The sequence below is a fragment of the Bombina bombina genome, chromosome 1 (assembly GCF_027579735.1).
Source record: "Bombina bombina isolate aBomBom1 chromosome 1, aBomBom1.pri, whole genome shotgun sequence".
In the NCBI taxonomy this organism is placed as follows: Eukaryota; Metazoa; Chordata; class Amphibia; order Anura; family Bombinatoridae; genus Bombina; species Bombina bombina.
Window position 1 is genome coordinate 1,404,929,037 of NC_069499.1, and position 14,561 is coordinate 1,404,943,597.

General features: G+C 35.8%; 1 protein-coding gene across 1 annotated transcript in view; it reads right to left on the reverse strand.

Annotated features, from left to right (window-relative positions):
* CA14 (carbonic anhydrase 14) overlaps positions 1 to 14,561 on the reverse strand; it is a 249,006-nt gene that overhangs the window by 81,088 nt on the left and 153,357 nt on the right. Inside the window, exons 6-7 of the mRNA XM_053705182.1 lie at positions 5,860 to 5,926; positions 5,143 to 5,300 (exon numbers count right to left, since the gene is read on the reverse strand). Coding sequence (XP_053561157.1) covers positions 5,143 to 5,300; positions 5,860 to 5,926 — 225 coding nt within the window. The remainder of the gene's footprint in view (positions 1 to 5,142; positions 5,301 to 5,859; positions 5,927 to 14,561) is intronic.

Sequence of the window (14,561 nt, forward strand, 5' to 3'; positions counted from 1 at the left end):
TAACCTAACACTACACTATCAATAAATTAATTAAATACAATTCCTACAAATAAATACAATTAAATAAACTTGCTAAAGTACAAAAAATAAAAAAATATTTACAAACATAAGAAAAATATTACAACAATTTTAAACTAATTACACCTACTCTAAGCCCCCTAATAAAATAACAAAGCCCCCCAAAATAAAAAAATGCCCTACCCTATTCTAAATAACTAAAGTTCAAAGCTCTTTTACCTTACCAGCCCTGAACAGGGCCCTTTGCGGGGCATGCCCCAAGAAGTTCAGCTCTTTTGCCTGTAAAAGAAAAAATACAATACCCAAGCCCCCCAACATTACAACCCACCACCCACATACCCCTAATCTAACCCAAACCCCCCTTAAATAAACCTAACACTAAGCCCCTGAAGATCTTCCTACCTTATCTTCACCTCACCGGGTTCAACGATCTGTCCAGAAGAGCTCCTCCGATGTCCTGATCCAAGCCCAAGCGGGGGGCTGAAGAGGTCCTTGATCCGGATGAAGTCTTCATCCAAGCGGGAGCTGAAGAGGTCCATGATGAAGTCTTCTATCAACGGCATCTTCAATCTTCTTTCTTCCGGATTCATCTTGCAGACCTCCGACGCGGAACATCCTGCTGGCCCGACGGACTAACGACGAATGACGTTCCTTTAAGGGACGTCATCCAAGATGGCGTCCCTCGAATTCCGATTGGCTGATAGGATTCTATCAGCCAATCGGAATTAAGGTAGGAATATTCTGATTGGCTGATGGAATCAGCCAATCAGATTCAAGTTCAATCCGATTGGCTGATTCAATCAGCCAATCAGATTGAGCTCGCAATCTATTGGCTATTCCGATCAGCCAATAGAATGTGAGCTCAATCTGATTGGCTGATTGGATCAGCCAATCGGATTGAACTTGATTCTGATTGGCTGATTCCATCAGCCAATCAGAATATTCCTACCTTAATTCCGATTGGCTGATAGAATCCTATCAGCCAATCGGAATTCGAGGGACGCCATCTTGGATGACGTCCCTTAAAGGAACCGTCATTCGTCGTTAGTCCGTCGGGCCAGCAGGATGTTCCGCGTCGGAGGTCTGCAAGATGGATCCGGAAGAAAGAAGATTGAAGATGCCGTTGATAGAAGACTTCATCCGGATCATGGACCTCTTCAGCTCCCGCTTTGATGAAGACTTCATCCGGATCATGGACCTCTTCAGCCCCCCGCTTGGGCTTGGATCAGGACATCGGAGGAGCTCTTCTGGACAGATCGTTGAACCCGGTGAGGTGAAGATAAGGTAGGAAGATCTTCAGGGGCTTAGTGTTAGGTTTATTTAAGGGGGGGTTTGGGTTAGATTAGGGGTATGTGGGTGGTGGGTTGTAATGTTGGGGGGCTTGGGTATTGTATTTTTTCTTTTACAGGCAAAAGAGCTGAACTACTTGGGGCATGCCCCGCAAAGGGCCCTGTTCAGGGCTGGTAAGGTAAAAGAGCTTTGAACTTTAGTTATTTAGAAGAGGGTAGGGCATTTTTTTATTTTTGTGGGCTTTGTTATTTTATTAGGGGGCTTAGAGTAGGTGTAATTAGTTAAAAATTGTTGTAATATTTTTCTTATGTTTGTAAATATTTTTTTATTTTTTGTACTTTAGCAAGTTTATTTAATTGTATTTATTTGTAGGAATTGTATTTAATTAATTTATTGATAGTGTAGTGTTAGGTTAATTGTAGGTAATTGTAGGTAGTTTATTTAATTAATTTGTTGATAGTATAGTGTTAGGTTTAATTGTAACTTAGGTTAGGATTTCTTTTACAGGTAAATTTGTAATTATTTTAACTATTTTAGCTATTAAATAGTTCTTAACTATTTAATAGCTATTGTACCTGGTTAAAATAAATACAAAGTTACCTGTAAAATAAATATTAATCCTAAAATAGCTATAATATAATTATAATTTATATTGTAGCTATATTAGGATTTATTTTACAGGTAAGTATTTAGCTTTAAATAGGAATAATTTATTTAATAAGAGATAATTAATTTCGTTAGATTTAAATTATATTTAATTTAGGGGGGTGTTAGTGTTAGGGTTAGACTTAGCTTTAGGGGTTAATACATTTATTAGAATAGCGGTGAGCTCCGGTCGGCAGATTAGGGGTTAATAATTGAAGTTAGGTGTCGGCGATGTTAGGAAGGGCAGATTAGGGGTTAATACTATTTATTATAGGGTTAGTGAGGCGGATTAGGGGTTAATAACTTTATTATAGTAGCGCTCAGGTCCGCTCGGCAGATTAGGGGTTAATAAGTGTAGGCAGGTGGAGGCGACGTTGAGGGGGGCAGATTAGGGGTTAATAAATATAATACAGGGGTCGGCGGTGTTAGGGGCAGCAGATTAGGGGTACATAAGGATAACGTAGGTGGCGGCGCTTTGCGGTCGGCAGATTAGGGGTTAATAAGTGTAGGTAGGTGGAGGCGACGTTGAGGGGGGCAGATTAGGGGTTAATAAATATAATACAGGAGTCGGCGGTGTTAGGGGCAGCAGATTAGGGGTACATAAGGATAACGTAGGTGGCGGTCGGCAGATTAGGGGTTAAAAAAATGTATTCTAGTGTCAGCGATGTGGGGGGGTCTCGGTTTAGGGGTACATAGGTAGTTTATGGGTGTTAGTGTACTTTAGAGTACAGTAGTTAAGAGCTTTATAAACCGGCGTTAGCCCAGAAAGCTCTTAACTACTGACTTTTTTCCTGCGGCTGGAGTTTTGTCGTTAGATGTCTAACGCTCACTTCAGAAACGACTCTAAATACCGGAGTTAGAAAGATCCCATTGAAAAGATAGGATACGCAATTTACGTAAGGGGATCTGCGGTATGGAAAAGTCGCGGCTGAAAAGTGAGCGTTAGACCCTATTTTGAGTGACTCCAAATACCGGCGGTAGCCTAAAACCAGTGTTAGGAGCCTCTAACGCTGGTTTTCACGGCTAACGCCAAACTCCAAATCTAGGTCTGAGTGTTTATGGTTCTCTTTGAACTATCTGTCTCAGCATAATGAAATTTCATAATAAGGTTTTTGATTGCAGCTTATGCATTGTGCATACACTTGGGTGATTAATAGAACCAAATAGCAAAATCTTGTTATTCCCTCTGTAAATAGGGTAATAAAATTATCACATTTTCAGATACAAAGACTATAGCTTTCTTTTTTACTAATAAGTCATAGGCTGAGAAGCAGTCTGCTTTATTAAAGTTTCATACATCCCAACGTTTCCCGAACGCTTTTGAAGAAAGTGAGGTGATGGTAGCCCACTCTAGATTTAAGGCTGGGACACGATTAGAGGGGTAACATGGGCAGGGCCGGGAGGAGTCTGGGCATGTCATGCATGGAGCCAGGGAAGTCCCAAGAAACTGGAAAAGTGTGAAGACGCCTAACCCATGACAATCCCACGAGATATGGGAGGGCTGAGAGCTCTACCTCAATCTGTGTCTTAAAGGGACATTATACACTCATTTTTTCTTTGCATAAATGTTTTGTAGATGATCTATTTATAAAGCCCATAAAGTTTGTTTTTTAAAATAATGTATAATTTTGCTTATTTTTAAATAACATTGCTCTGATTTTCAGACTCCTAACCAAGCCCCAAAGTTTTATGTGAATACCGTCAGCTACCTTCTCCAGCTTGCTCCTGTTTGTGTAAAGGGTCTTTTCATATGCAAAATAAGGGGGAGGGGGGAGTGTCTTATTTCCCACTTGCAGTGGGCTTTCCAACTTCCTTTTCAACAAAGCTAAACTGAGAGCTTCTAAGTACGTTTTTAAACCGTTTTATACTGGATTTTTATATCAGTATCTGTGCATCTTATTCTTTATAGTAGTGTCTATTACATGCAGTTATATAAAAATGAGTGTATACTGTCCCTTTAAATGGCAAAATAGGTCATAAGGAAATGTAACCATTATGCATATACATAATCCCACACACCGTCTCCTGAGATAATACTGGTGCTGCTCTCTGAGCTGGTGCAATGAGGGTGCATATGCTTTGTGCAAAAGTGATAACTTCTACTAGAATAATTTTGTTTTTTAAAACTGAAATGCATTCATGTAAATTTCAATCAAGTTTTATGTCCCTTTAAAGGGACATTATAGTGTAGAAAGTACAGGCACTAACTTGTTATAACATGTAATGTTAGCACAAGCAACCATGCAATGCTATGTGTTTAACCCCTGAAAAGGGTTTAAACTCCTAATTAATGTATCACTTGTGAGCCACAATCAGCAACAATAGTCATATGACCCAACAGTGCGACTGCTGCTGCTAATTGGATCAGTGGCTGTACCTACTTCAGATCAGCGGCTATCTGCAGCTCCTGAGCACTTTAACTATGTGTTTAACCCTTAGCATTGCAGGGGTGCTAGTGCTAAAATCATATGTTCTAACAAATTAGCGCATGCTGTTTTTGCACTATATAAAGTTAATTGTATAGTTCAGTTTCTCTGTGTGTTAAAATGGTACTGTACAAATAGTAGGGAAATTTTCTCTCAGCTCAATATTATTGCCAACTTATTAAGTAGATATAATGTTCATTAGTAAAGTGTTTAGCTGGCATGTGAGAGCTATTCAAGAAACACTTGAATTCTTGGGAACATTCTGCACCTATTAGCAATACTAACTGTGCAACGTCAGCACTTGAACTGTGATTAACCCTTTAAATACCACATTTCAGCCAACTCCGTTGGTGAGATTCAGAGTTAGAAGCAGAATTAAAAGAATATGAAAACCCTGTCTTATAATGAAAATCAATCAAACATAAAGCAATATAAAAGTGGAAGAATCATATTTGTAATAAAGACATATTTTCAACAATGATTGTGTAAATAGCTATCACTTCTGAAGTGCACATGAGCGGCTGCTGATACAGTGCCAGGCAATGAGTATGTGCAACTGTTTCATGAGCTGATACCTTCACAGGTGCTATAGAAAGTATTACAGTGCATACTTTATATAATGCTATACATTGCCAGTACTGTGCATACATCATATAAACAGGTGCTAATCAGCCTTACTGGGGAGGCAGCTTGATAAATACATCACACATAGTATTGTCAGTGCACTTGCATGTTGGATTGCTCATTATTTGACCCAACTAACCTGGGACTCAGAGATTCTAGCTTTCTGGTGGAAGACGGTCCACAGCACACTCTGGTAACAGGGGGGAGTTGTGAGTGATCCTCTATAGCGATAATAAATGTTTAGGTTCTCTGGAAACAGCTGCTGGATGTCAAAGCTTGGGATGCTCATACTGTCACCTGCAGGAGATTACAAACATCAGTAGGCTATAAATAACAGCAAATGACCTCTGGCAGCAGTTCAACAATTGTCACTGACCTCTACAAGTGAATGCTGCATTTCCAGTGCTAGGTAAGAATAAAGCTATGTTTTATCCAGCACATTAAACAATACTTATCTCTACACTCCACACAAACATAATTTAGTGATATCTTTTGTTTACAGGGACATTAAAGTGATGGTAAACTTTACATATTTTAAAATCAGGTCCGGAATCTAAGCAATATTCTAATGAAGATGCACTATAACTTACTTTTTTAATCTGGCCGTAATATTCTAATACATCATGCTCCAGCCACCCACTTTCAAACTCATATTTTTTGTGAGCTAACGGTTTGAACTGTTCTCCATTCTGCGCTCTATCTACAAATAAAGTGCCGCAAGGCTAGATCGCTGATTGGAGAACAGTTTAAACCATTAGCTCACAAAAATATGAGTTTTGAAATGGGTGGCTGGAAAACTTGTACAGTAAAAGTTCCACTTAAATGCTGAGTATGAAATGTCAGAGTATTTTGGTACCTGCATGCCGCACATTCTCTAGATAGCGAAGTATGTTATCGTAGCCTGCATTGTTCTCAATCCCAGTCTGATAAAAAAAAAAGGGTAACAACAGAATAAATTAGGTCAGTAAAAATCTCCCAAAACAACAGCAAGAATTTTAATACAGATTTTGATCAGTAATTAAATACCAGCTGTAACAATTTATGAGATTTATGCCATATTACACTGTTGATATCTCCCCATTCTGCCTATTTGCCCCTCACCATAACATTCTTCTTTTAGATTTTTATAGTTCTTTTAAATGACTAATATCCACAGTATTTTATCTGTCTTTGCTTCTACTAATTAGGCTGTAATCTTCTTCATGAGTGCACTATCCTTTATTGATATATTCCTGCCACCCTTAGTTGCATGGTTTTAGGGTGACCAGATTACTGCTTTAAAAAGGGACACATATGAAAAATACATATGTCAGGGCTGTTTTCAAGGCTGTTTAAATAAATGTTTTGTATAAGAACCCTGACATATGTATTTTTCATGTGTCCCTTTTTAAAGCGGCAATATGGTCACCCTACTTTTTCTAGTTGTATTATTGGGCTTAGCTCTTGTTTCAGCTCTTACCATCTCTGCTGAGACAGATTGTACCAACTGTACTTTATATATTTATGTATATGGAAAGGTTTAACCAACCCTGCAACTGTTACCAGTTTGTGATGTAGAGGGTTAACCAATTCTTAAATCTTTAACCAGGTTATCATCAGTTTCTCAAATCCAAATCAGTCTAGGTGAGTCTAAAACTTACTTCAGTGGATGCAAGGGTTAAATGGACAGTAAAGTAAAACGTTCATGATTCAAATAGAGCATGCAATTTTTAAACAACTTTCCAACTTACTTCTATTATCTAATTTGCTTCCTTCTCTTGGTATCCTTTGTTAAAAAGTATACCTAGTTAGGCTCAGGAGCAGCAATGCACTAGTGGGAGCTCGCTGCTGATTAGTGACTGCACCTATATGCTTCTTGACATTGGCTCACCCATAGGCTCCCATGTAAAATAACATTATTATTTAGAAATAGTTCAATATTAAACAATTTTTAACTTAGGTCAGGTTTCTGGCTCTTCCCCTTTCAGAGACTGGGCAAGGAATGTAGCCATCTTGTTTATGGCAGGTTAAAATGTATGGCAGCTCAAAAGCCTTGGTTAAAATTATAGGAAATATTATAATTTTATTTAGGTGTGTACGGTAACCATACACTTGTTGAAAATCACACTTTGTAATCGTGGAAATAATTTTGATACCAGACAAGACAAGCATATCATATAAAGGTTTTCAAGGCATAATATAGTAAAACACTCATGTATAGTTGCCAACAGTTCCTGATTTCCAGGGACAGTTTCTGGATTTTGTTGTATGTCCCTGGATTTTTATTTGTCTCTGGAAATGTCCCCTACAGGAGATTTGGAGGGCTGCAGCTGAGCTGGGGCATGTGTGACACAAGTTAATGGGGAAGAGCTGCCAGTGAGGCTTGTGTACAGCAAGTACTCTGCGTGATCACTCAGAGCAGGTCTAGGCAGGGACTCCTTTCTACACCTTCTCTGAGTGGTCAATGCTTAAACTTCCACAGATTAGAAGAAAAAACAGCTCCTCAACACTAGGTAAGGAGCTGTGCTGATATGTTGTAAAAGAGAGGGATTATTTGCATCTTTGCATTATTTAGTCTGACAGTAATCTTCATATTTTAGCACTCTGTAATGTCTGCAGCTTACTGATTTTAGCATAAACATACACCACTTCCTACACACAGTGCAAAAATCTGAAAATTACAGTCAGGCTAAATAATAAAAAAATAATTTGCCCCCAACAGCTCACCCAGTCCGGTGCTGTGCATAATTACACAGTAAGATCAGCTGTACTGAGTGTTTGCTGTGTCTCTCCTCCTGTTTATATTAATTTTACACTCTGCAGCCTAGCTCCTCGCCTTCACCTCTGCCCTTAAGAGTTTCATTAGTAGTCCAGGACAACTTAGGATGCATAGCTGCTGACTATTAGGACAGTGGTTCTAAGGTAGTTTGGGTCACTTCAGTTCTGTGTGTCTTTAATAAGCACTCAGCTGAGCCCTGCAACAATGTAATATATAGGGAAGTGATATATATGAGAGCTGGACTGTTAACAATAATCGATTAAGAGATGGTTTGTTTCATTATAACTTTACTGCAATAGTGCAAGAATGCTTCTATTTTTCTGTCTTTTTGAAGAATTAATGACTGGTAATAATAAAAGTAAATATATGTGCACATATATGTGCACATGTATCATTTGTTTGACACTGTAATCAAATTTGACTAGTGATACCGACTGTTTTCTGTTTACTGCTACAAATTCGAAAGTAAAGTAATTGTTTTTATTCTTTAACTTTTTTAAAACTCTGTTTTTGCATATTGCTTTGCTTCATGTGACATTTCTTCTTATGATGTTTATAAACAAGTATATAAATATATATGTGTCCATTTTAGTTATTAATATTATTATTAGTTATAGTTTATATTGATATAAATATACATTATAACTTATACATATGTATTGTATTTTATTTAAAGGATTACTTTCTGTTATAATTTTTAAGCTAAACAATTAACATATTAAAGTTAATAAACATTAATTAAAACCTACTGACCTATATTTTCTCCAAAACAAAGTTTCATAACGTTCTAAAAGTTATATCTTTTATTCGCCGATGATGTCACGTTATCCTGCCCACTATTTTCAGCACTGCATGTTCAAAATACTTAAACTAATAACTTTGTGTTTAAAGCGCCATTTTGAAACCTAGGTATTGTAAACGGATTGGTACAGAGCAAAGGATACCCACGGAGTGGGTTTGGAAAACAATTCAATTTGCAGACAAGATTTCTGATATACGGTAGAGATATGTTAATGAAATGCTATTGATAAAAAGCGTATTTGGGGTAGTTAGTTAGTAAAAGGCATAGAAAATATTTACTTACAGTGGCCCTTTAAGTCCCCCTGAATCAGCCCTGTGCTTTTGGGATCCATTTATGTTAACATACATAGTGGTAACTGCAGAAAACTTTTTCACATACATAGTTATATCAAGGTGGGGAAATACAAATATTCAACCCTTCTTGTTACAACTGGAGACATAATTGGAAATAAAAATATATATTAAAATGTACAGTTCTAATATATATATATATATATATATATATATATATATATATATAGACAAAAGACTGAGTGTCTGCGCCTTCCTTCAGAAGTAGAGTCATAAACAGATATAGATGGTATAATATATATATATATATATATATATATATATATATATATATATATATATATACTGTGTGTATATATATATATATATATATATATATATATATATATATATATATATAAATCAGTGTCCAAGGAGGATAAGCACAGATCTTCAATATCCACAACTGCCAGGGTGCACGTTTAAATGTAGCTGCATGTCAGAGTGAAAAATGGCACTCACTGGACTTAGCATAAAAAAATCATTTTATTCAAAACAAGTTAAAAGAGATGGCATAATGTTTTGAGGTCCTTACAACCCCTTTGTCAAATGCCCCAACATGGCCCACCTCAGTGAACCTAAAAACATACCTCACTGCAGGAAAGAGGAGCAGCTGTCTGCTGTTTGAAGGCCCTATACATTAAGATGAAGTAAAGATATATACCAAGGAAGTCGAACTACCATACTTCAGGATCTGCACTGCTGAATATCCTTTCTGGCTCTCTACCACCATACAGCCTGGAAACATCAGCAAGTTGGGCTTAGTTTTATACGGCGGCTACTTACCTCATATTGATTGATTGAGGTTTTTAGAAGTAAGTGGCGATAGGGGTTTTGTACCCCATATTATATATATATATATATATATATATATATATATACATATATATAGTATACACTGTAATCAAAGGAAGGTGCTCTCCGTTTTTTCAGCATTTAATATAATGACATAATGAACATTTTCGGGGTCTCCCCGTCATGGTCCCCGAAAACATTAATTAATCATTATGTCATTATATTAAATGCTGAAAAAACGGAGAGTGCCTTCCTTTGATTACAGTGTATACTATTTTTGTAAGTGCACCCCGGGGGTTGTGTATGGCGTGAGTGCTGGATCCTAACCTTCTATTTATATATATATTATCATACCATCTATATCTGTTTATGACTACTTCTGAAAGAAGGCGCAGACACTCAGTCTTTTTTCCATATCTTTTAACCTAGTGAAGATTTTTGGGGATTCTTCACATATATTTTGTCTCTGCTGCCTCCTTTTGGATTTAACAAATCCTGTGGATTCATGGACTTTTTATTAATTATTATATAGTTCTAGTTTTAATATTATTAATATTATTATTTTTATATCGTGACCACATTTAGTACTTTGTACACATTTAGTATTTTTTGCTTTGTTGTTATTATTTGTATTTTATCTGTGGAGTTTCTTATATTCATATCAGTATTACTACAGAAACTACAAAAGTTTGGTTCATGTTATATATTATACATACCATTTGGGTGTAGTGTGGTAGCGCAGAAATACATTCTCTTGTTTGTACATATATATATATGTATTCCTAAAAACTTAATTTGACTGCGTTATTATATCTGCTTACTTATTATATTCCAAGCAAGTTGGATTATTTTTTTATTTAAAATACTCTTATTTATACTATAGTTATATTTGATTTTATCCTAAGAAACTAGGGAAGAAAGAAAAAACAGAGAGAGATTATATTTAATCCTCTGTTAAAAAAACTACCTAAGTCAAAATCTATTTTCAATACTCTAGGTCAGGGATGGGGAACCTTGGCCCTCCTGATGTTTCAGAACTATATTACCCATGATGCTTAGGCACTTTAAAGTCCAGTTGAGCAACATGGGAAATGTAATTCTGAAACATCTGGAGGGCCAAGGTTCCCCATACCTGCTCTAGGTGATAAGGTATTAAAGGGACAGTCAAGTATAAATTAAACTTTCATTTTTCAGATAGGACTTTTAATTTTAATTGACTTTCCAATTTACTTTTACCATCAAATTTGCTTTTTTCTCTTGGTATTCTTAGTTTAAACTAAACCTAGGCAGACTCATATGCTAATTTCTAAGCCTTTGAGGGCTGCCTCTTATCACAGGCTTTTTAAATCTCTTTTCAACACAAAGAGACAGAAAGTACACGTGGGCTATATAGATAACACTGTGTTCAGGCACAGAAATTTATTTAAGATCTAGCACAATACAATGCTAAATTTAAGACAATAGATAATAAACAGTCACAGTCAAAGGTAAAAAGTACATTAATATAACTGTGTTGGTTATGCAAAACTGGGTAATGGGTAATAAAGGGATTATCTATCTTTTAAACAATAACAATTCTATGGTTGACTGTCCCTTTAAGTTCAAAGATCCATTTTGCTTCTTACTGTAATAATGCTTTATGTTTATTACCTCCTCTACAATTTTTATTTAATTTATCAATAGCGGTAAACATAATGCATTTTAAATTTCCTTTATTACAATTTTTAAAATGTTTGGGTACTGGAAGATCTAAATTCCTCTCTTCATCCATTTTTTCTATGGAGAGTATATGCTCCCTTACCCTCTCTCTGACTGGTCTCTCTGACTCCCCAATATATTGAACCCAGTTACCCCACAATTACACTCTATTAAATAGATAGTCTTTATCCGTACATCTAATGATGTTATTTATCTTATATTCCTTTTTAATGACAAATGAGGTGAAAACTTGTCTTTTATTAGAGTGTCTACAAGCATTACATATTCCATAAGGGAAGAAACCTTTCAGTTCCTGCCCCCAAAGGTCTCTTTCCAAAGACCTTTATTTTTATTCTTATTCAAATATGTGGTACTAACATGGTTTTTTTTTTTAGATTTTTTTTTTGCCTTACTATAAATTATTTGGGGGTATTTAGGTATTTTTGGTCATAGGATATCATCCATCTCAAGTATTGACAAGTGTTCTTTCAAAACATTTTTCCAAGAAGGTCTTTTTTTATTAAATTGAGAGATAAAGAGAACACATAATTTATCTCCATCTGTCTTTTTTAGGGAATTTTCTTTTTTTGTTCTTATCTCACAAACCTTTTCCTTATCCAGTAGGTTTTCTCTTTTAATTAGAGATATCTGTTTCCTGCTTTTTTTCAATTTTGTCCATCGTACCCCTTCTCAATAAATGTATTTGAAATAGTCTCAGACTGTTTAAAATAGTCAAAGTCCGCTGAATAGTTTTTCCTTGGTATTCTTTGTTAAAAAGCTTTAGCTAGGCTAATGAGCTTGGAGCTAGCTGTGGATTGGTGGCTGAACTTGTATGCACATTTTCATTGTCTTATAAATGTGTTCAGATAGCTACCAGGAGTGCATTGCTGCCTCTTCAATAAAAGATACCAAGAGAGTGGATCAAAATTAATAACAGAAGTAAACTGGAATTTTTTTTGAAAATGTATAATCTATTTAAAACGTGATATATTATTTTGGTTTCATGTCCCTTTAAAATAACTATCGCTCCTCCCTTGTCCGCCAGTTTGATCACTATATAATTTCTTCCTTCTAAAGTTTTAATTTCATTTTTGATAAATTGACTTTATCCGGGTTTTATATCTTTATCTATAATACTTTGTATTTCTTTTGTAACTATTTTTTTCAAATGTTTCAATCACTGCCCCTTAATATTTTTAAGAAACCATTTTTCACAGTTAAATTTTTTATAAACTTTTGAGCGTCTATAAATGTATTGAATTTATTTAATTTCTAATGTGTGTGTCTGTTCAAGGGACAAAGAAATATTTAATAAATTAAAAATTCCCTTTGTATTATTAGGTACCTTTTCTCCTTCTACCACTGTCTTCTGTTTCTGCTTTTTTTTAATTTCTTCCCTCTCTGTCTGATCCCCTTCTTTTTTGGATTTCTTGGGCGCGATCCGATATAGATCGTAGTTTGCGGCGCAAGCGAGGGAACCCGCGTTGCCCGCAGTTTCAGCTCGCAACTCGAGCTATCCCATATACTGTGCCGTCAGATGCTAAAGTGCCGTAAGTCTGATAAACCAGCGATGTCCAGAAATCTGTGCAAGTACAAATTTCTGGCGTCGCCAGTGACTTACGGCACGTTAGAAACTGCCGGCGCCTACAAAACCTGACTAAAGTCTAAATCACCCGCACTGTCTAACACGCCTCCCTAACATAGCCCGACACGTCTAACCCTCTATCCGCTATCCCCCCTCACTATCCTAACAATAAAAAATGTATTAACCCCTAAACCGCCGCTCCCGGAGCCCGCCGCAACCTAATAAAATTATTAACCCCTAAACCGCCGCCAGCTATATTAAATCTATAACCCCCCTAAAGTGAGCCCCTAACACCGCCGCCATCTACCTTACCTACCCCCTAAAGTGAGCCCCTACCCCGCTGCTATCTATTGTAAAATTATTAACCCCTAATCTAATCCCCCTATACCGCCGCCAGCTATATTAAATTATTTAACCCCTGAAATACTAAACTATCCCTACCACTAAACCTAAGTCTAACCCTACAAATAGCCCTGAAAATGGCTTTTTGCGTGGCATTGCCCCAAAGTAACAGCTCTTTTGCCAGCCCTTAAAAGGGCTTTTTGCGGGGCATGCCCCAAAGAATTCAGCTCTTTAGCCAGCCCTTAAAAGGGCTTTTGGCGGGGCTTTGTCACAAAGTAAACTGCTCTTCTGCCTACAATCTACATCCCCCTACACCGCGGCCACCTATAATAAATGTATTAACCCCTAATCTAATCCCCCTACACCGCCGCCAGCTATATTAACTATATTAACCCTAATTATATTAGGGTTAATATAGTTATTATATTATATATATTAACTATATTAACCCTAATTATATTAGGGTAAATATAGTTAATATCGTTATTATATTATATATATATATATATATATATATATATATATATATATATATATATATATATATAAAGTATAATAACCCTATCTAACTCTAACATCCCTAACTAAACTCTTATTAAAATAAATCTAATATTAATATTATTAATTAAAATATTCCTATTTAAATCTAAATACTTACCTATAAAATAAACTCTAAGATAGCTACAATGTAATTAATAATTACATTATATCTATGTTAGGGTTTATATTTATTTTACAGGTAAATTGTTAATTATTTTAACTAGGTATAATAGCTATTAAATAGTTATTAACTATTTAATAGCTACCTAGTTAAAATAATTACCCAATTACCTGTAAAATAAATCCTAAGTTACAAATACACCTACACTATCAATAAATTAAAGAAACTACAAATATCTATCTAAAAATACAATTAAATAAACTAAACTAAATTACAAAAAAAAACAAACACTAAATTACAAAAAATAAAAAAATTACAAGATTTTTATGCTAATTACACCTATTCTAAGCCCCCTAATAAAATAATAAAGCCCCCCAAAATAAAAAAATTCCCTACCCTATTCTAAATTAAAAAAAGTTCAAAGCTCTTTTACCTTACCAGCCCTTAAAAGGGCCTTTTGTGGGGGCATGCCCCAAAGAAAACTGCTCTTTTGCCTGCAAAAAAAAACACAATACCACCCCCCAACATTACAACCCACCACCCACATACCCCTAATCTAACCCAAACCCCCCTTAAATAAACCTAACA